The sequence below is a fragment of the Bidens hawaiensis genome, unplaced genomic scaffold, assembly GCF_021521415.1.
Source record: "Bidens hawaiensis isolate Kalapana, Puna unplaced genomic scaffold, B.hawaiensis_p1.1 tig00002477_1, whole genome shotgun sequence".
NCBI lineage: Eukaryota > Viridiplantae > Streptophyta > Magnoliopsida > Asterales > Asteraceae > Bidens > Bidens hawaiensis.
In genome coordinates this window covers 3,070,354-3,091,751 of record NW_027491136.1, presented here as the reverse complement: position 1 = coordinate 3,091,751, position 21,398 = coordinate 3,070,354, and the positions used below count along the sequence as shown (strand labels likewise).

The following is a 21,398-nucleotide window of genomic DNA, read 5'->3' as shown; positions in this document are numbered from 1 at the left end:
AATCGATATAAATTATTGTATTTCAAGAACACTTGTGGAATTCCAAAATCCACGAGTCAATTTACACATAGTTTCACCATAGCAACGAAGTTGATGCATTTTTATAATCTTGTAGCTATGGAAGAAACACCACTAATACCTTACCACACACAATTTCAGGTTATAACACCCTTTTGCGCAACGATTTATATTAGGTGATAAACACACATCAATGATTGCTTATCTACGCACAAGTTCATGAACTTTGAGAACTTCCAATTCTTGAAAATCGATAATTTATATCTATAAAAAGCTTACTTTCAATAATTACCCATATACCCTTTTTCATTCAAGAATATCCAAAAGGCTTTAAGTTGGTAATCACATACCAAACTCTATTATCACTAATGGATGATCAAGAGGTTTTTGTTTCCTTGAATATTCTTTCACTCATTAATTTTGATTAAGTCCAAGACTTAACCATATTTTGACACTTGTATAGTTATATCTCAAATTTTAGATATGACAAATCAACCGCTCATGTTTCAAAGTTTTTAAATAGTCAGCAGGAAGCATTACCCATTTAACTACACAAAATCTTTGTTAACTCTTACTTTTTCATTAATTAACATTTTAAATAAGTTATTCGTTGTATTTAAAAACCCTTGCATAACTCGAATGTTATAAAAATATTCCTGGAAATGAAATTCTACAATGTTGATCTTGTTGTGTATTTGGTTAGAGGGTGGTTGATGTTAAGCTATCTGAGTCTTATGATCTTTGGCTAATTGTTGCAAAAAAAGGGTATGAAAACCGTGTACACAAGAAAAACACAGGAAAAGTTTAAAGCAATTAGTCAATGGATTTATAAACACACCTTAATCGTTACATTAATATCTATTGTATATTTGTATTCATGGACTTGTGCCCTTATATATGCATTATTCAATTTATTGAACGCATCATATTTGTGTGTTTCAATGCATCTTTCAACACACTCAGTCAATCACCATCATCCCTTCGATTTCAAGTATAGGCCATCTTATTTTTACTCTCAATACGTAATTTTGTCATATAACTTTTTTTCTTTTTCTGATACGTGATCACATTAATATTAAAAAAAAAATTACTGCAGCAAAGGAATTAACTACCAATCTCAAGTTTCAACACCCATTTAATGAAATAAGTGATGGCCACATGGAAATGTCATGTGTTCAATAACATGTGGTTTTCAAAATTTGACTTGCTATTAGTGAAAATAAAATTTCTTTTAATATTCTTTACATAATACCAAATGTTTGGAAGTTTTTTCGAACAATAACTTTTATAAACGTCCACCACAAAAACAACCACCAAACACCCCTATTTAAAATAGAGAGAGCCAACCACACAAAAAATTACTTTAAATTAAAAGAACATCAATCTGATCATGAGATCGTTTTAAATTTTGATCTATACTTGAACCAATAGAATCCCCACGATTTTATTTCTCCAATAAGGCCATCAATCTTGATATCTTTACCGCGAAACCTCTTCTTGTTATAATCACGATCCCTTGGAAAGCCTCTTTCTCGACTTTCTCCAAACCCACCTGGTCATGAAGCATAAGTAAATTTGTAACTGAAGAAGCCACAGTCATACGCACCTTACACCAGCTGCTAACCCATTTCCAAACCGTCGTAGCCACCGAGCAAACTAAAAAAATATGGTCCACTAATTCAGACGCCAAGCCACAAAACCAACACCTACTCGGTTGAACTTGAACATTCCTAATTAACGCATCTTAAGTAGATATCTTCTTTAATTTAGCCCTTCACATATGAATTTAACACCGAACCCATTTACACTATTTCATAACAAACAAAATGATTGCTCACGTCTTGTAAGTTTCACGAATAAACAGTTTGTTGGGATTCGTATTTAATCTTTTCTAATATAATCTGATTTAATAAATTAAATAGTAAAATAATTAATTCAATTATTCAAACCATTGAAGCACAATATTATCCAAACCAAAGTAAAAACCGAAACAACTGTTGGCAATCACCCTCTCTTACCCCTTTCACGTTTCAAGTAACACTTCCCTTTTATGGCAACTCTCTCTCCTCACTTTCTTCCTGTTTCCTTTCCCTAATCTCTCTCTCACACACTCAAACACACACACACACACAATCATCATCTTCTACATGATCTCTCCTTGATATCCATAATAACCAAAATCAATTGTAAATGGCGAGAGGAAAGATTCAGATCAGGCAGGTGACGTATTCCAAGAGGAGGAGTGGGTTGTTCAAGAAGGCGAGTGAGCTGACGGTGTTGTGTGACGCTAAAGTCTCCATTATCATGGTGTCTTGTACTGATAAGCTTCATGAATACATAAGCCCTTCCGTTACGTATGATGTTTTATATATATAATTCTCTTTCTCTCTCTAGCTACAAACCCTAGATTGAGTTTTTGAGTTTGTTTGTGGCCAGGACGAAGCAGTTCTTCGATCATTATCAGAAGGCATCTGGAATTGATCTTTGGAACTCCCATTATGAGGTAATTCTTTCTTGTTAGTTTGTAAATACATATTTTTATAAAATGTAGTAATTCCGGCTAGTTTAACTTGAGAGGGCTCGAGCTTGGTTCGTTTTGAGTTTTTATTTCTAAAGCTCAACCTCAACTCTTGTTTTTCAAGCTCGAATTTGGCTTATTATGAATAAAAGCTTGTTTATGCTTGCGAGCGGGCTCAGTCTCGATATGTAAAGCTCAGGCTCAAACTCGTTTATTAAATGAGATTCAGTAAAAGCTAGCACAGGCTCAAGCTTGACTAGATTTGAGATTTTAATAATTCTCGAGTAGTGTACGAGCGGTTTGGCTCAACTACACTCCTAGTACAAATGTATAAATAATATTGGTTGGTGATGAAAGATAGAACGGAAACTTGAAAAAATTAGTTGTTAACTATTTTAAAACTGAATACCTTTTTTTTTTTTTGACACTAATAAAATATCATAGCCTGGTAATGAAATCGGAGGTTTATGGTTGATTTATTTAAGAGGCTTTTTAAAATAAACTAGCTTCTGAATAGCAAATGAATTTACTAGAGTAAGATTATTATGGTGGTGGGACGCTCCTTTCAATTTTTCAAACTATTTAGAAACCCGATCATTCTTGCACTGCCATCCAAGTTTTATCCTGAACTATTCTAGATTGTCCTAAGTGATGGCGCCACTCCTTTCATTCTTTTAATACACTAAAGAATTTTAAATATCTAACGGTAAAAAAAGGCTACATCCTCTCAGTTCCTCTTTGGTAGTTGTACCCGGATTCATCACCCGCAAAAGGAAATGGGAGGGGTGGCAGCGGCTTACCAGGGGTACCTGAGGGCACTACCCCCAACCCGCCCCACCACTGTTAAGTTAACCTTAAATCAAATCAATAATTAATTATTACTAGTGTGAGAGGCAATCAAGTACAATTTCTTTAATTAATTAATGAAAACCGAGCACACTTTCCTATTTGTGGCTAATTCATGTTGAATTCACATTTTAAATCGGACCAAAGGATGCCACCAATGAGGGTAGACACAATTGATTTGTAGTAAACCGAGTGTAGCAACATGTTATTCAACATTTTTTTTTTCAAAAATTATGACTATTTTAGGAGGTATGTTTGAATTGACGCAGAAAATACAAGAAGAACTGAGGCAGCTGAAAGAAGTGAACAAGAACCTTACAAGGCAAATTCGATAATGCATATTATAGTTATCTTTTGTTTTAAATGTTAAATTTTTTATAGCTTTTTGTTTCTTTTCTTAATAATTAATTTCATGAGAAAAGACAAAGGTTGGGTGATTGTTTGGAAAATCTGGGTTTTGAAGAACTGCCTGATCTTGAGAAAGAGTCACAGGAGGCTGTAGTTATCATAAGCAAACGCAAGGTCAAACTCTTTTTCAAGTTTTTCTTTTTTATCTTTTAATACACGAATATAGTCTGGCCAAAGTGGGGCATCAGGGCTCTCCAAATTTGAAGAGTGCGGTAACCTAAATACAAGAAAGTCGCATTTCTTAAAAAAAATTACACTCATCATTTATTATATTTTTATTAAGTTTAATATATATACACTAGGTTTTATTAGAAGAATCTTCATTTATTTCTATTTTTTATACTTATACCTTTTAAAAGATTTTAGTTAAGTTTCATCTAAATCTTTTGTTGATATCTTTAGTTGATGTAACAAAAGTAGCGCAACACCGACATAAAAGTTAAGTTAATTTCACTATAAGTAGGGTCTGGATCTAGTATTTTGTTTACTAGTGTCAATTTTTAAAAATATTTGAAAAATGTTTTCATATTCCTGGTAGATTGTAAGGCCAAAAAATTGTGACTTGCGATATCAAACTATGAAACCCGTTATATATTTACGGTCAAGATAATAATTAAAGTGGGCGAGAAATCCGGACACAAGACGAATACTTCGACACGCGTTCAAGTTTAACGAGAAAGCTTCTAGAATGTTAGAATGTTTGTTTAGCTATAAATAGGACTTCAATGTTTTTATTATGTGTGTGTTTGTATGGTGTAAGTCATCCACCCAAGAGGAGCTCACCTTGGGTGGGTCGGTTCGTGTTTAATATATCAAATCTTTAACCGACAACGAGATCGTTCATTTATTTTATCTTTATATTATTTATGTTCGGTCGTTTGATTTACCGCACCCGTCTCGAGAGTTTATCAAGAACAAAACCCGTTCGTTGTCGAATTCAGTTTCAGGACCTACATAGATACATGTATAACACATAAAAAAACGAGTGTCAAATAATAAATACAGTGTAACAAATAGTTTCTTTTTATGGTTTCTTTTTCTTGATGTCAGGGCTCCTCCCCTAATTCTCGATGTTATGGTAGGAAAGCTCATTATACAATTATATGTCTATTGAAATAAAATATTTTAGTTTTAAGCTGAATGCAAAAGTTATAAGCTTTAATTATGTGCTTTTAAGTATGGATTACAGAGAATTGAAACTAACATATATCAGTTTTTTGGGAGCAACAATTGCAGCTCAAAGTGATCGGTAATAAGGTGGAGACTTTGAAGAAGAAGGTAAATAAATTAGTACACAATAACAACAATATTTAACTTTACTTAAAAATCATTTCCCAATCATATATTTCTTTTCAGGTGAGGAGTGCTCAAGACGTATACAAAAAGCTTATGCATGAATTTGTAAGTCCTCGTAACTTCCAATTGTCGCTATGTTCGTAACTAAAGCCATTAAAAAATGTGTATTATTTGTTTCTAATAACGTTATTTACATATTACCTGTTAGGATATTCGAGGAGATGATCCACAATACGGGATGATTGATGATGTGGGAGAGTATGAAACCATGTATGGGTACCCGCCACATATGGCTGTTGAGCCACTGCGCCTTATGGCTTATGGCTGCAGCCCAATAACAATAATCTTCATACTGTTTCGTCAGACCTCACCACCTATGCCTTGCTTGGCTAGTTCCATTGTACCAAACTCCTCTTTCCATAACTAAGCCCTTGGGAGACATCAATTATTTTGTATTCAATTTCTGTATTAATGTGACCGGTAATGTGTGAAGTAATACTTATTAACTGTTGTTTTTTGTTTTAATACTTTTGTGATTTGTTTATTTCCAGAGCATCCGCAACAAACGTCCATAAGCGTGTTCAGTCAACTACTGTATCAGAAAATTACATAATTACCTATCTTGCAGTAAAGGATAAAAACGTCTCAAACGATACAGTGACACATCAATAAAACCGACTTCAGATTCATGGGCGTAGGCGTAGGTCCTAAATAATGTATCTCACAACTTTAACATATCAATCTGTGTTGTTAGTTAGCAGAAATCTATAACAACATTGGGATCTCGGATCTTAGTTTTGCAAACACAAAAGAGAGAAAATGTGAAGTTTCGTAGGAAGTTGTATATAAAGAAATGGGTGAAAGACTCTTTTATAGGGTCCCAATTTTTCCAATGTTTTCATTTCATGGGCCAAGTGGGTTTGTCCAATGGGTTTTTACCGTACAAAATAAATATACTGATTACGTACTACACCGATTGTAAGCAAACATAAAGACATACACAATCCTTATAATAATATAGAATAATAGCCCTACAGTAGGGTGAAGGGTCAACCGCCCTCGGAGTTTCTTTTATTTCATATGTAACTTACGTTACAGTATTTTATCGACCCACACGATAATCTTAATTGCCAACCCTCTGGATTTTTTTTAACTTAGAAAAGTTCAATCTATATGTGTTAGCATTTGAAAAATAAAGCATGAAAAGGAGAAAGAGAGTATCATATTCAATGAAGTTCTCAAGTTATTCTGGTTATACAATGACACATTACCTTTTTGTGATGTGATGATAATTATCCCAACAACTCTTTATATCTTTTAGTTTTACCCATTGCAAAACTTGCAATACAAGATATCATTATTTTTGTGATGGCACTCAAATTTTTAAACATCGAATTAATTAAGAGATATCCGAGTATAAAAAAAAAACGTGAAAAAAAAAACTGGATCTATTACTATTGTGCAAAAGTTTTATTATTATTGGAAAATGATTTATTTATTTTGTTATTTTGTTGTTGGGCTACTATGTATAGTCTTAAATCTTAATGGGCTTGAAAGTTGAAACCCGCTCTGTTTTACTGAAGGGATTTAACCTTTAAGCTTGAAGTTATGAAACTTTGACTAAAGCAAAAATTAGACAACATCAACCGTTGGATGAACAATTTGATTTGATGAGGTACTTGCTCTGAGCCTTTGATTATCATATGTGTTCTGTTATGGTAAATAAGTTCATGTATATGTATATTAATCTCTAAAGTCTTAACAAAGTTCTCCGTTGACTTTTTGCCTACGTGGTTGACTTCTACAATCGAGGCCATCCTCCATTTATGTAAGATGAAACTTTATTTATCAATCATACAACGATTTACATTCCTTTTCTTTTACACATATAAAACGTAAATACGTATCCATTTTGAGCATAAAATATATGTAAATGTGTAAATAACTACTTCAATATCAACCTATTATATCAATATCACCATCTTCAACTTCTACTTCAACATCAACTTTATCATCAATTTCATCATCTATTTCCCCATGAGGTATTAACCCGCTACCTGGTTTCCCCCCGGTGTATGGTGGCTCAGACCCACCGCCATAATCCGGGTAGACCTCAACTGGCTGGTCCACTGGAAGCTCTGGCTCAGGTGTGGTCACTGGCCCGTGCTCGAGCTCACAGGCCATGGTTTGGAAGGAGGTAACCATGGTTAAGATGAGCAAAGTCATGCATAATGTGTGCATGAACAACTTTAGAGGGAAAACGGGGTTGTTGCTATATTTCATTTTGGTAGGCATATGAGTTCTCAAATGATGTAAATTGTGTAAGTATTTAAGGAGTGGTCGATTGTGGATAATGTTTTCATGCGTGTTGGGTTACATGTCCATAAATCCATGATAATTCTTTGCCTTGACGTATTTTATAAGATTAAAAACAAAGATGGTTAGTGTTGCTAGTCAAAATAAGTGGTTGGTACGTTTATAATGTTCTTAAATAAGAACAAAGTTAATTTTATGGAGCTCGTGGTCTATGATAGTTTCTTTAACTAAACTCTTTAAGCAAGACATCCTTCCTTCTAACTATTTTAATAATGCCCATTGATATACATTATGTTATCAAAGTTCTATGATCTCGTTACCAAGTCAACAATAATTTTAGAGACTGAAACGTAATAATCGTGTTAATTCAGCTAAGATTACTTGGTTTTAGTTTAACAAACATTGCAAAATTTCACGATATAAAATAATTTTAAGAGTAAATCTATAATATATATAAACGAAAACCCAAAAATCCTACGTGTCGCGATGTGGTCGCTCCCCCCTTTTATGAAAGCCACTAGATTGCTTGATTTTTAAATGGAGGCCTCTAATTGATTTAACCCAGATTTATGGGTATGGTTCTTACCAAAACTAGATAGCTTTTAAACGGGTTATAAGATCTCATTAAATTAAAATTAATCTTACCAATTATTTGATGTGAAAATCCTATAAAATAGGGATATATCAAATTTAAAAAGAAAAATATATTATTTATAATTAATAAACAATTTTGTAGTAAAATACATAAGCGGGTCAAGGGTAACCAAACCCAGATAGCTTTTAAACGAGACGTTATAACATATCATTTATTTATGAAACCCTTTCATCATCAAACCCTAAGTATATTATTAATTTTTTTACAATAAAGAAAATTAATATCCAAAAAATAAGTATTAAAAAATGAAAAAAGTAAAGCAACCATTCTCTCAAGCCATCATATTGCTTTATTTGTAAATGAAGGCTTCTCACGTATTTGACCAAAATTCACGGGTAAAGGTCTCACCAAACCCAGAAAGCTCTTAAACGGATTATAACATCTCATTATATTAAAAAATAATCTCATCAAATATTTGATATGAAATCCTATAAAATAGGGATATATTAAAAATTAATATCATATTTTATTTAAAAAAAGATATTATTTATAATTAAGAAAAACAATTTTATAATAAAGAAAATAAACGGGTAATGGGTATCACCAAACCCAAATAGCTTTTAAACCAGATTATAACATACCATTTATTTGTGAAACCATTTCATCATCAAACCTCAAGTATATTAATTATTAACCTTTTACAATAAATAAAATTAAAATCCAAATATACATATATAAATATTAAAAACGAATAATGTAAAACAACCCCCGTAATACGGGAGATAAAATCTAGTTTTAAAATATAGTAACTAATTAATTTTAATTTTCACCTAACTCAATCTCTATTAGGTAAATAACTTATATTGGGACATGTTTGGGTTGGACACTCGGACATTGTTAACCACAACCACATTTCCTATTGTAAATTAATTTCTCATACCCGGCCCAATACTCGCCGGCCATGTAAGGTAAGTACTCGCCAGTTATGTCATTAGTTTGTTAAAAGTAACCTGTTGAGTTTCCTAGATATATTTCTTACTATTTAAGTTTTAATAGTATATATCTTCAGCCTAAGAATTTTGAAAAATAAATACTAAATTTAGTGAACTTGTAGATTTTTCTACTACCAAGAACAAAAGAAAACTCAAATAAAGTTTCTTTTTATGGGGATGTTTTTGTTAAACGTGTATGTATGTTTCAAGTAATCCAGTTTGGTATTACCTAATGCCAAGCCCATATCATACTAACGGAAACCTCTGAAAGTAATCACATACCGAGTCCCAAACCCATACACGAATATCGTCCCATTACTCATCTCAAATGTTCCGGCTTTTCTCGTCTGGTTCGGATTCCTTTGCATTGCTAATTCTGTAAACGAATCACTCCAATCCATATTAACATTTGATCATAAGCTTAAGGGCTTAAAACATACTTTCTGATAAGCTCACGGGCTATATGCAAATTAATCTCTAACTTTTTGTTTTTCTGTTGAAAATGGCGGTTTATTCCTAGAGGTCCATACAAGTCCAACACACACGAATGAATTCAATCTTCAGCAATTTCTCTCATCCTCATAATAATCTTCTTTTTTCTTTTCTCTCGATCGATGATTTGCATTTTGCATATTCCGAACGCTTTGAGGATGTTGTTATCGATTAACAATGAGGTCAGATATCTGATTAATTTTAATTTTAATTGTATTACAAGTTTTATCTGAATCGTATGGCTATTAGGTATGCAATTCGGTTTTTGTACGAATGCGGTGGTGAATATTAGGTTCTTTCTAATCAAATTGGTCTTCTATCAAAATGTTCATTGTTGTATCCAGTTTTTTACTTTTGAATTTATTTATTTATTCTGATGATTGGAGATTTCAATGTCGATGCTATAGGTGTTGATTTAGATTAGGTAAATTTCAGAAAATAATAACATAAATAAATAGCTTCCAATCCTATGATTTAGGGTTAGGAAATGTGAGATTTCATGTTACATTTGTTTTGAAATGTCACGTATCGGTTAATATGAGAAACCTAAATTCAACTGTGTCGAGTTATGTGCTCGATTGTTGATCACAATCTTAAAATAATTGGAGTGGCCTATAATGTATGGCTTATTGGCTTATTATTAGGGGTTTTGTACTTGAACTTAAAATAATTGGAGTGGCCTATAATGTATGGCTTATTGGCTTATTATTAGGGGTTTTGTACTTGAACTTAAAATAATTGGAGTGGCCTATAATGTATGGCTTATTGGTTTATTATTAGGGTTTTTTGTACTTGAACAATGAGCTAAAGCTTAATTAATTGATCTGCACAATCATAAAACAGATATAGCTATGCCTTGGTGGGAGATAAAATTTGAAGCTAAATAGAATCAAACTTACAAGCATCAGCTATCAGGTCATGTGCTCATGTTGCTCATGGTTAGAGATCTTAAAGGTAGCTAGTCTGGTGATCTGAGATTTATGGTTTGTAACAAATGTTATGCCAAAATTCACTATGACTATTGATTCACCATTTTGGTACTTATGCAGATGTGATAAAAGGGCATTGATATAAGATGTTATGAAGATAAATTGAATGGTTTGTGATATTATATCTGACTTTTTAGCCTCTTAATCATTTTAAGAAGATATGGAGTCAAACTCGGGAGACGAGTATGAAATAAGTGATGAACAAGAGTCAGCTGCACAAGAAGAGAAGATTTTTGTTGCAGTGAGGGTTAGGCCGTTAAATAGTAAAGAAATTTGAAAGGGTGATGCATCTGATTGGGAATGCGTTGACACCACCACCATTATATTCAAAAGCAACCCATCAGAACGATCAATGTACCCAAGCGCCTATACATTCGGTAAGTTATTGGACTTTTTCTAACTTTATACCCATAAACGTGACATGAATATGATGTTTTCTATGGAAATAGACCGAGTGTACGGGTGTGACAGTTCAACAAAACAAGTGTATGATGAGGGAGTCAAAGGAATTGCTCTTTCTGTTCTTAATGGCATTAACTGTAAGTAACTAACATTCTTATAATATCCAATTTTACATAACTATGTCAAGTAATATGTTTTAACATTTAAGCCAATAACTGTTACCCCAGCAAGCATATTTGCCTATGGGCAGACAAGCAGTGGGAAAACGTACACCATGTCTGGTATTACAGAATTCGCAATAGAAGATATATATGACTACATAAGCAGGGTACTTATGTAATTTTCTTGAACTTATTATACACAGATTTTCTTAAAAGCTTTGTCTTAAGGCACATAATGTTGTTTCAGAAAAACGATAGAGAATTTGCATTAAAGTTTTCCGCCATAGAAATATACAACGAATGTGTCAGAGATCTTTTAAGCAAAGATGGTGCTCAACTTAGACTCCTTGATGACCCGGAAGTAAGAGTTTTCTTTAATAAATATTTTCAAAGATATGATTATAATATCATCAAATACACTTTCAGAAAGGAGTCGTTGTAGAAAAACTAACCAAAGCTAATCTGAGGGACTGCAACCATCTAAAGGAACTTATCTATGTGTGTGAAGGTAGTATCCTATACTTATTCTTATTATCATATATTTTTACATTTCTTTCATTATGTAACAGCCTATATTGATAATATAGTTAGCCTTATGTATTTGTAGCCGAGAGACAAACCGGAGAGACATCATTGAATGAAATGAGTTCCAGATCTCATCAGATTCTTCGTCTGGTACACATTTTGGATCCAACTACTTATAAACATAATGAAATTAAAACTCAATATTCATTGAGTAGCTATTAATAATTTCAGACGGTTGAAAGTTCTGCGCGTGCATATAAAGGATCTGACAGTGGAAGAACTCTTGCAGCTACCGTGGTATAAGTGCTTCTTAAGTTCCTATCAGTAACCATTACCTCAAACTTTTACTTATTAATTGTCGTAGATTCCTGATGTTGGCAAAAGAAAAAATAACAAAATTGGTTACAATGCAGAATTTTGTTGATTTAGCAGGAAGTGAGCGCGCTTCTCAAACAAATGCAGTTGGTACACGTTTAAAAGAAGGCAGCCACATAAATCGCAGTTTGCTAACTCTAGGAACTGTTATTCGCAAACTGAGGTGCCCGCTTTCAGCTTATTTTTTAATATTTTAATAATTTCTAATACTTTATTGTTTGGGTGTAGTCAAGGTGGAAACAGTCATATTCCTTACAGAAACTCAAAGCTAACACGCATACTACAGAACTCGCTTGGAGGCAATGCAAGAACTGCCATAATATGCACTATGTCACCTGCACATAGTCATGTTGAACAATCAAGAAACACTCTTTTATTCGCTTCGTGTGCTAACGATGTCAGCACAAATGCACAAGTTAATGTAGTAATGTCGGATAAAGCATTGGTAAAACAGTTGCAACAAGAATTGGCTAGATTGGCAAACGAGCTTAAAACTCCTGGTTCAGAAAATTCTGCAGCATTAATAAAAGAAATGGAGCTTCAAATAGAAAAGGTCAGAATTCAGAAATTTTGTTACCTGAAATGGTTTAATAGCGATAATTAATGTTCATGTCATTCTGATATCTACTTTATTAGATGGCGAAAGAGATAGAGGAGCTGACTCAGCAACGTGATCGTGCTGAATCTCGTCTTGATTATTTGATTCGAGTAACCGGAATTGATCCAAATTCTTTACCTTGGTTAGGGTTAATCAATGAATATCCTGCATCAGACACATATGAGGGTGATTCATTGAAAAATAATGGTCTTGCTGACATGGCAAGTTCAAAAGTTGACTTTCTTGAGGAAAACTCCCCTAGTCAACATTATGTGCCAGACCCATCTCAAGAGATCACAATTTATCCAGATGACAGCTATAAAGGTCAAAGTATTGAGAAAGCATCAAACATAGACAAAAATGATATTATAACAATTTCAGAAGACAACATCAGAGAAGAAGATCAAAATATCAAGGAAATATCTGACATAGGATATAACTCTACAATAAATAGTGAAAACAGCTGGAAGGAAGATCAAAATATTGAGAAAAAGCCGTATACTGACAATGTTATTACTACCGAAGAGACCCAAATGGATGACAATTATAGAAGTTTTAAGGAAAACACTCAAGACATTCAAACAACAGGAGAAAAATCTCCATGTTCATCCGACTCAGAAATATCTGATTCAGAAGGCATATGTTTAACACGAAGCAAAAGCTGTAATGAGTTAACTACAAATGTGTCATCTGAAAAGGAAATTATAATAGAGACCACAAGCGATAATATATCTGAAACTGGAAAGCAATTACAAGACCAACTTATACAAATCTTACCAAGATCAAAGTCAGAAGCAGATGTTAAAACGATAGATCCACAAGAGTCTAGTACTCCCGTCACGAATCTTGATGAAAAAGAAATAGAGCAGAAGATAATATCATCAAATGAAAAGGATGGCTCCAATGAAGTACTAGCCTATGAACCAGAATCTGTATTCAGTCATGAACCGGTTAAGAAGACGGAACCGAAAGCTAACGAGTCCATAGATCCTGAAAAAGACTGGTCTATAGTTTTTGAGAAGCAAAGAAGAGATATAATAAAGCTATGGGATGAATGCAACACGCCTTTGGTTCACAGGACCTATTTTTTCTTGCTTTTTAAAGGTGATCGGTCCGATTCAGTCTACATGGAGGTTGAGCTTAGACGACTATCTTTTCTAAAGAACACGACATCACGTGCCACCAGGTACCATATTTTTGATATTTCCATTTATCACTTCCCATATTTCAGTCGTTTTAAAGTATTTAAATGTTTATAATGTGACAGTGCACGCGCTCTTAGTCGCGAAAGAACAATGTTGAGCAAGAAACTGTTGAAGAAGTATTCATCAGCACAAAGAGATTTGCTTTTTAAAAAATGGGGAATTTCATTGGAGTCAAAATATAGAAGGTTTCAACTGTCTCAATTAGTATGGACTAAAACAAATGATATTAATCATATTAAGGAGAGTGCAGAGATTGTTGCTAAGTTGGTTGGGATAGTAGAGCTAAACCATACACCAAAGGAACTGTTTGGACTAAGCTTTCTTCCTAAGCAAGATCACTCTAAGAGCTCCTTCTGTACAGGTGCAATCTCCTTTACATAGGATCACTTGCATGTTTTTGAAATTTTGGAACATTTTTTGTATGGGTTACAATGTTTTGGTTCTAATATGGATCATTTACAGATTTTGAGATATTATCGTGTTTTGCATCCGCTAGCGTGTGAATTCTAGGTATATCATGTATCTTGATTTGTAGAACAGCGTTGGGATTGTGAACATTGCGCCGTTGCGGACCATAGCTGTGATTTTTTAAAACTTGAGACCAAAATGTAATACTTAACCCCACATGCATACATAGTTACAGACACTAAAAGTACAAGTCAATTTTTAACACTTCATTGTTTCAATGTTAAAAATAAGAGAAAATCAGTTTTGACACTAAAAGTAGGTATGTGTATATTGAAATATGACCCATGCATACATTATTCGTGAGATCAGCTGGAATATTTATCCCATGTGACTTTATTTTTATTTCTTTTATTTTGTTTACTTTATTAGTTGAATAAGTAAACCCTATTTACTTGGTCTTTCAGTTTGTTCTGAGACTTAGGGTTCTAGCCGTTTGCTTCTGTTCTATTTAATTGTAATCTCTGATCTCTCAATGGATGCATCTAGCTATCAATAAAATTCAAGCCTTTGCAATTCTTCATGTTCTTGATTATAATATCAATCTGATTCCATCAGATTGGTATCAGAGCACCAGTTCTTTATTGATCCTATAACCCATCTATATCCTTCCTGCTCGTTCCCTCTATCTTACCCTAATTTAACCCATGGCCGATCAGACCAGTACCTTGCCCACTACACCTACTCCAATTCTAGTGTTTAAGGGAGAAGGGTATGAATACTAGAGCATCTGGATGAAGACTATTCTTAGATCTCGTGATCTATGGGACCTAGTACAAGATGGTGTTGATGAAAAAGAGAAAGATCAAGGCAAACTCAAGAATGCTCAAAAGAAATATGCTCATGCTATGGCCATTATTCAGCAGGCTATACATGATCAACTGTTCTCTCGTGTTGCTGCTGCTTCCACGGCCAAGGAAACGTGGGAGATTTTGAAATTGGAGTTCCAAGGAGACTCGCAAGTTAAGGCCGTGAAACTTCAAGGCCTTAGAAGGGATTTTGAGAACCTGCTCATGAAAGAAGGAGAGGTCATAGGTGATTACTTTGGAAGAGTAATGGCCCTTGTCAGCCAAATGAGGGCCTTTGGTGAGATTATTGCTGACCAAGTTGTGGTTGAAAAGATCCTACGTAGTCTAATTGCAAAGTTTGATTATGTAGTACCGTCTATTGAAATCAATAATGATCTTGCTACTCTCACTCCTGTGAAACTCATGGGATGCCTACAGTCCCAAGAAGAACGAATTAACAGCAGAACTCCTGAGAAGAGGAATGGTGGAGATGTCCAGGCCTTGCAAGCTATGCAAGAGTCAAATAGAAATCAGGGTAATTTTTCCCATGGAAGAGGAAGGCTATCATTTAGAGGAAGAGGCCGTGGGAGATGTCAAAATTCTCCCAACACCAAGATACCTCACTACACCTGTGGCAACAAATACGGCCATGAGAAAAAAGACTGTTGGTATAACGAAGAAACAGCCGCTGCAGCTTCTGCCGAGAATGAGAATGCCCAAGAAGATGAAGAACGATTGTTTATGGCCCTTACTAATGAAGAATCCACTGGTTATGAAGCTACCCTTTGGTTTCTTGACTTAGGGGCATCTAATCATATGACGGGAGCTAAAGAAAGTTGCACTTACAGGAGCTAAAGAAAGTTTCACTTACCTGGACGAAAATTTCAAGACTGGAGTCAAACTTGGTGATAAGAAAGAACTTCAAGTCCAAGGAAAGAGGACAGTGAAGATTGTCACTTAAAATGGTAACACTAGACTCCTTGATGATGTTTATTTTGCTCCTCACCTAGGTTATAACCTGTTGAGTGTAGGAAAATTAATGAAAAAGGGGTATGCTTTATTGTTTGATGAGGGAAAATGTGTCATTACTCATAAAGCTTCTGGCAAAATTTTGATGAGTGTACCTATACTAGATAATAACATGTTCCTCTTGGATGCTTCCAAGGCTGGAAACAAACCAAGTACATGTACACCCATTGATGCAGCCTCTAAACTTTGGCACATGAGATATGGGCATTATCATTTTGAAAGTTTGAAGCTATTACATGATAAACAAATGGTTTATGTTCTACCTAAAATCCAAAAGGCAGATAAATGTGAAGGTTGTGTAGTGGGAAAACAGGCCAAGGAATCTTTTCCTTTCAAGTCTTGGAGAGCTACTAAGAAGCTTGAATTGGTTCACTCAGATATTTGTGGACCACTGCAAGTTTCAAGTCTCGGTGGCAATAGATATTATGTTCTTTTTATTGATGATTACACCCGGATGTGTTGGGTATATTTTCTCTCTAACAAATCTGAAGTGTTTTCCAAGTTCAAAGTATTTAAACTTATGGTTGAAAAGGAGAGTGAAAGCTCTATCAAAGTGTTGAGATCGGATCGGGGTAGAGTGTACACTTCCACAGAATTTAATAAGTTCTGTGAGTCTCATGGCATTAAAAGGGAACTAACAGTTCCCTACACTCCTGAGCATAATGGCGTTGTAGAAAGGAAGAACCGAACCGTTATGGGAATGGCAAGGAGTATGCTAAAGAGTATGGCTGTTCCTAATTATTTCTGGGCAGAAGGTGTGGCCACGACAGTGTATTTAATTAATTTGGCCACTACCAAGGCTGTTCATAATCAAACTCCTCTTGAGGCATGGTCATAGGAAACCCACAGTTATCCATCTCAAAGTGTTCGGTTGTGTGGCCTACGGTTTAATACCCTCTCAGTTTAGACAAAAGCTTGATGATAAATCAGAAAAGTGCATCTTTATTGGGTACTCTACTCAAAGCAAGGGTTATCGATTATATAATCCTATCACTAAGAAGTTTTTTACTAGAAGAGATGTCAAGTTTCTGGAATCAGAAAATGGCAATGGAACAAGGAGGAGCCCCTTTCCTATGAACTAAACTATATTGATCCTTTCCCTATTGATGAGCCTAATCATTTTTCACCAAACAAAGATCCCCAATCGCCACTTTCGACCCAGGCCATAACACCTCAAACACTCACTCAAACTACTCAAAATCACCAAACACCGATTACCCACTCTTCCAACCAGCAACACTCAATTAGTCAACCTCAATTCACTACTTCAGAATCACACAACACCCAAAGCCAAACCTCAGATTCACACACATTACCTACTTCACAACATGATAGCACCTATACACCCTCTCATCCTCCTAGATCCAAGGGGCTTCAAGATGTTTATGATAGAGCCAAAGAGATTAATGTTGGTACTGATTTCTATAATTGTCAGTTTGCTCTAAATGTCACTGATCCGCTGCACTATAAAGAAGCTGTTGTGAAGAAAGAATGGATAGATGCTATGGAAGAGGAGTTAGATGCTATCAAAAGAAATAAAACCTGGGAGCTTGTCCAACTCCTCCTGCTAAAAATTTGGTTGGTTTGAAATGGTTGTATAAGACCAAGTTGGGTGCTGATGGAAGTATTATTCGCCATAAGGCCCGTTTAGTTGCTAAAGGATACTCTCAAATGCAAGGTGTTGATTATCAAGAGACGTTTGCTCTTGTTGCTCGGTTTGAAACCATCCGAGTTGTTGTAAGTATTGTAGCCCAAATGGGTTGGAAAATCCATCAACTAGATGTTAAGTCCGCTTTCTTGAATGGCGACTTAACCGAAGAAATCTATGTTGAACAACCGGAAGGGTTTATTGTATCTGGTAAAGAAGGTTACGTGTACAAGTTGAGAAAGGCTCTCTATAGACTAAAACAAGCCCCTAGAGCTTGGTATGCCAAAATTGATGGTTATTTTGTTGAAAATGGATATCATCGGAGCATAAATGAGCCTACTCTTTACGTGAAATCAGGTGATGATCATAAACCCATTTATGTGTGTTTATATGTTGATGATATAATATGTACAAGCCCGTGAATGGTCTTGTTGATGAATTCAAACACTGCATGAAAAGGGTCTTTGATATGACCGATTTGGGGCTATTAAAATACTTTCTTGGTTTGGAAGTATATCAATGTGAAACAGGTGTGTTTTTAGGTCAAAGAAAAATATGCCAAGACTCTTCTTGACAGGTTTGGAATGATTAACTGTAATTCTAAAGTAACTCCTATGAATACGAGTGAAAAGCTGAGCTTAGATGATGGTGTTGATAAAGTTAATGCAGCCAAGTATAGAAGTATGATAGGTGGCCTCATTTATTTGACTCATACTAGGCCGGACCTGGCCTATGCAGTTGGAGTGGTAGCTCGTTTTATGCAATCTCCTTCTAAACTTCATCTCGGGGCTGCAAGAAGAATTATGAGGTATGTTGCTGGTACGTTGTCTTTTGGTATGTGGTATGAAAAGCGTGTCAAGATTGAGCTTGTTGGATACATGGATAGCGATTGGGCTTCATGTGGGGATGATAGAAAAAGTGTGTCAGCTAATGTTTTCTCGCTGGGTAGTGGTGCTGTAACCTGGAGTTCAAAGAAGCAATCTACGGTTGCCTTGTCAAGTACCGAGGCTGAATATATAGCCTCAACCACTGCTACTTGCCAAGCTATATGGCTAAGGAGAATTTTGGAAGATCTTGGGTTTGATCAAAAGGAAGCCACTATGATGTTTTGTGACAACAAATCAGCCATTAACCTGAGTAAAAATCCTTGTCATGCATAGTCGTTCAAAGCATATTGAACTGAAACATCACTTTATAAGATAAATGGTGAATCAAGAGTTTGTGAAGATGGAATATTGTAACACAAATGAGCAGATGGCAGATGTGCTAACTAAAGCAGTTACTCGGGAAAAAATTGTGTTTTTCAGACATTGGCTTGGGGTTAAGGAGCATGGATAAAAGGAGGGTATTGAAATATGACCCATGCATACATTATTTGTGAGATCAGTTGGAATATTATCCCATGTGACTTTATTTTTATTTCTTTTATTTTGTTTACTTTATTAGTTGAATAAGTAAACCCAATTTACTTGGTCTTTCAGTTTGTTCCGAGACTTAGGGTTCTAGCCGTTTGCTTCTGTTCTATTTAATTGTAATCTCTGATCTCTCAATGTATGCAATCTAGCTATCAATAAAATTCAAGCCTTTGCAATTCTTCTTGTTCTTGATTATAATATCAATCTTACATTAGTGTATTCCTTCATGGATTATGTACAATACCTCCTATATAGGAGCATGAATAAGCATGATAAAGGAAACAATAGGTACAATCTCTAATACAAAGGTGTAACAAACTCTGACAAACAATAATCAAAATGGCATAAACACCCTTCTTACATAATCTGTATAACAAGATGTTAGGATTGCAACTTTTTAACATGCTAGTCAATATAAGTTCCAAATGGTTACACAATCGTCACACATTATTTGATTAATTAACTTTAGACAGAATCATACATCTTCTACACATCCGAAGTCTCTGTGGTTAAATGGTACCATTGATAAATTTAACAATAATCCGGCCAACAACTAATTAAGCCAAAATATCACAATAAAAAATATGAACCCAAAGTTGCAATTCATAAATATTAAAATACAATTACCATACACATCAAAGTTACACAGCAATGCAGCATCTTCTCCCTTTTTTTCCTTTCTTTCACATGTGATGGAGGCCCATATCACCTGGGCTGATGCTATGCCTATCAATCCAATCCAAACTTGCAAATTCACTGACCCAGCTAACCTTTAATCAATACTCATCTAAATTCTTTACTTGTGTTATAAATATATTAATATTATGGTTATCATCTCCTAATATAGATTAGCTTCCTCTCCAAGTTTTTATTTTCTATAAATATCTCATTGTATCTCATATATTATAATACATAATTAATGAAATCTTTATCTTTCTCCCTACGTCTCTTTCTCATGTTCTTTAGCTATTAGGTTTGTTTTATAACACGTTATCAGCACGACTTGCTTTTGGAGTTGGATTGCATTACCGTAAGGTAAAATAGTTTATGGAGTCTTTCTTGTTGTTAAGACGTGCTACTCTGACCGGTTACAGCATTGGTACTCATGACGGGTTGTAAAGGCTACGAATGAATTGATCTATTTAGCTTCACTCAGGTATGAGCCCAACTTTAAATCTTTAATGGTTATTTATCTCATATGCTATTTATATGTTATATATCAGCACATATTTAGATAACTTGAAATCTAAGTTGAGTTAATATGTTTTGCATAATAGATTAATCTCGCAAATCAAAACCTTATTAATGGCTTTGATAGTCGGAGACCCTAACGGAAAGGGTTAGACGTGGTAATCGTCAGTTTCGGAATGTCTAATTAAAGCTTTAGTCGTTGCGGTGAAATCAAATTATATTGAAATTATATATTTTTTTTCTATAAAATCAGTTCAATTAAAATTAAAATTTGTTACTAAAAAATATCATTATGATACAACGTTAAAAAATGATTTTACTCTATATTAGTTTATGAATTAAAGGATTTAAATTAGTGATTTTGCTTGAATATATTATATTTGTTTATTAAAATATGATTATTTTGTTTTTAAATTAGTTTTATCAATAACTTATAATTAAGTCTTTTGAGTTTTTATTGTCACTCTATAACATTCGTATAGATTGCTAATGGATTAATTATAACAATCAGTGCTATTTATATATACACACACGTGAGTTTGAATTATATGTCATATTGTCATATATTTGTGTAAATCTACGTATCTTTAAAAACGTGACCTATAACACATATAAAATATTTTATTTATAACTTAATTTGTTGTTTATATGTACTCTAGTATTAGTATTGATATATATTTTGATACGTGACGATACTAAAATACTAATAAAATATTTTGCTCTTTTATTAAAGAACTAATTTAGAAAGTAAATGTTGGCGAGATTTTATTATATTGATATAATCTTGTTGACAAAGAAAAATCGTTTTGGTGCGTTTATTATTTTAATAAATGATTTTGTTTATTGCTATGATTATTTGTGTCGAAGCATGAAATGAATCTGACCTGATTCATGACGATGTTTCCACGGATTTTTGAGATGAACGAACCACGACTTGATCTTCTTCTTCGATTGCTTGAGACCTGCAATGGCTTTTCGGGGGTGTGGAGGTGACTGCTAAGAAATCCTGAGGATCTCTTGTTTACAGACACAAAAAGTGGTGGTGGCTCTTATTGAGCATGACCCCTTTAATAAGGAGGTGGAGACCTCCTTATATAGAGAGTCTCATGGCCACCATCATGGTACC

General features: G+C 34.3%; 2 protein-coding genes and 2 pseudogenes across 3 annotated transcripts; all 4 read left to right on the top strand.

Moving 5' to 3' along the window:
- Positions 1 to 2,208: 2,208 nt before the first annotated feature.
- LOC143619642 (floral homeotic protein PMADS 1-like) lies at positions 2,209 to 5,494 on the top strand (annotated as a pseudogene). Its single transcript, XR_013151213.1, has 7 exons — positions 2,209 to 2,372; positions 2,455 to 2,521; positions 3,652 to 3,728; positions 3,805 to 3,904; positions 5,027 to 5,068; positions 5,147 to 5,191; positions 5,295 to 5,494. The product of XR_013151213.1 is annotated as a floral homeotic protein PMADS 1-like (transcript).
- A 5,313-nt stretch (positions 5,495 to 10,807) lies between these two features.
- LOC143619641 (kinesin-like protein KIN-7C) lies at positions 10,808 to 14,285 on the top strand. Its single transcript, XM_077091525.1, has 11 exons — positions 10,808 to 10,847; positions 10,920 to 11,009; positions 11,100 to 11,200; positions 11,281 to 11,394; positions 11,460 to 11,541; positions 11,641 to 11,708; positions 11,790 to 11,855; positions 11,972 to 12,096; positions 12,162 to 12,486; positions 12,570 to 13,717; positions 13,799 to 14,285. The coding sequence occupies exons 1-11, from the start codon at positions 10,823 to 10,825 to the stop codon at positions 14,115 to 14,117; spliced, it is 2,463 nt and encodes an 820-aa protein (XP_076947640.1). The 5' UTR covers positions 10,808 to 10,822; the 3' UTR covers positions 14,118 to 14,285.
- Positions 14,286 to 14,935: 650 nt separating this feature from the next.
- LOC143619546 (uncharacterized) lies at positions 14,936 to 15,844 on the top strand. Its single transcript, XM_077091442.1, has one exon. It carries the CDS (start codon positions 14,936 to 14,938, stop codon positions 15,842 to 15,844), a length of 909 nt encoding a protein of 302 aa, XP_076947557.1.
- A 2,436-nt stretch (positions 15,845 to 18,280) lies between these two features.
- On the top strand, positions 18,281 to 18,826 carry LOC143619545 (secreted RxLR effector protein 161 pseudogene; annotated as a pseudogene).
- Positions 18,827 to 21,398: the final 2,572 nt, after the last annotated feature.

Bases quoted from the DNA above. Each gene is read 5' to 3' on its own strand.
- LOC143619546 (XM_077091442.1), top strand. From the start codon at position 14,936: ATGAAGACTATTCTTAGATCTCGTGATCTATGGGACCTAGTACAAGAT.
- LOC143619641 (XM_077091525.1), top strand. From the start codon at position 10,823: ATGTACCCAAGCGCCTATACATTCG. The intron at 10,848-10,919 runs GTAAGTTATTGG...CTATGGAAATAG, and splicing joins CCCAAGCGCCTATACATTCG to ACCGAGTGTACGGGTGTGAC. The intron at 11,201-11,280 runs GTACTTATGTAA...ATGTTGTTTCAG, and splicing joins TATATGACTACATAAGCAGG to AAAAACGATAGAGAATTTGC.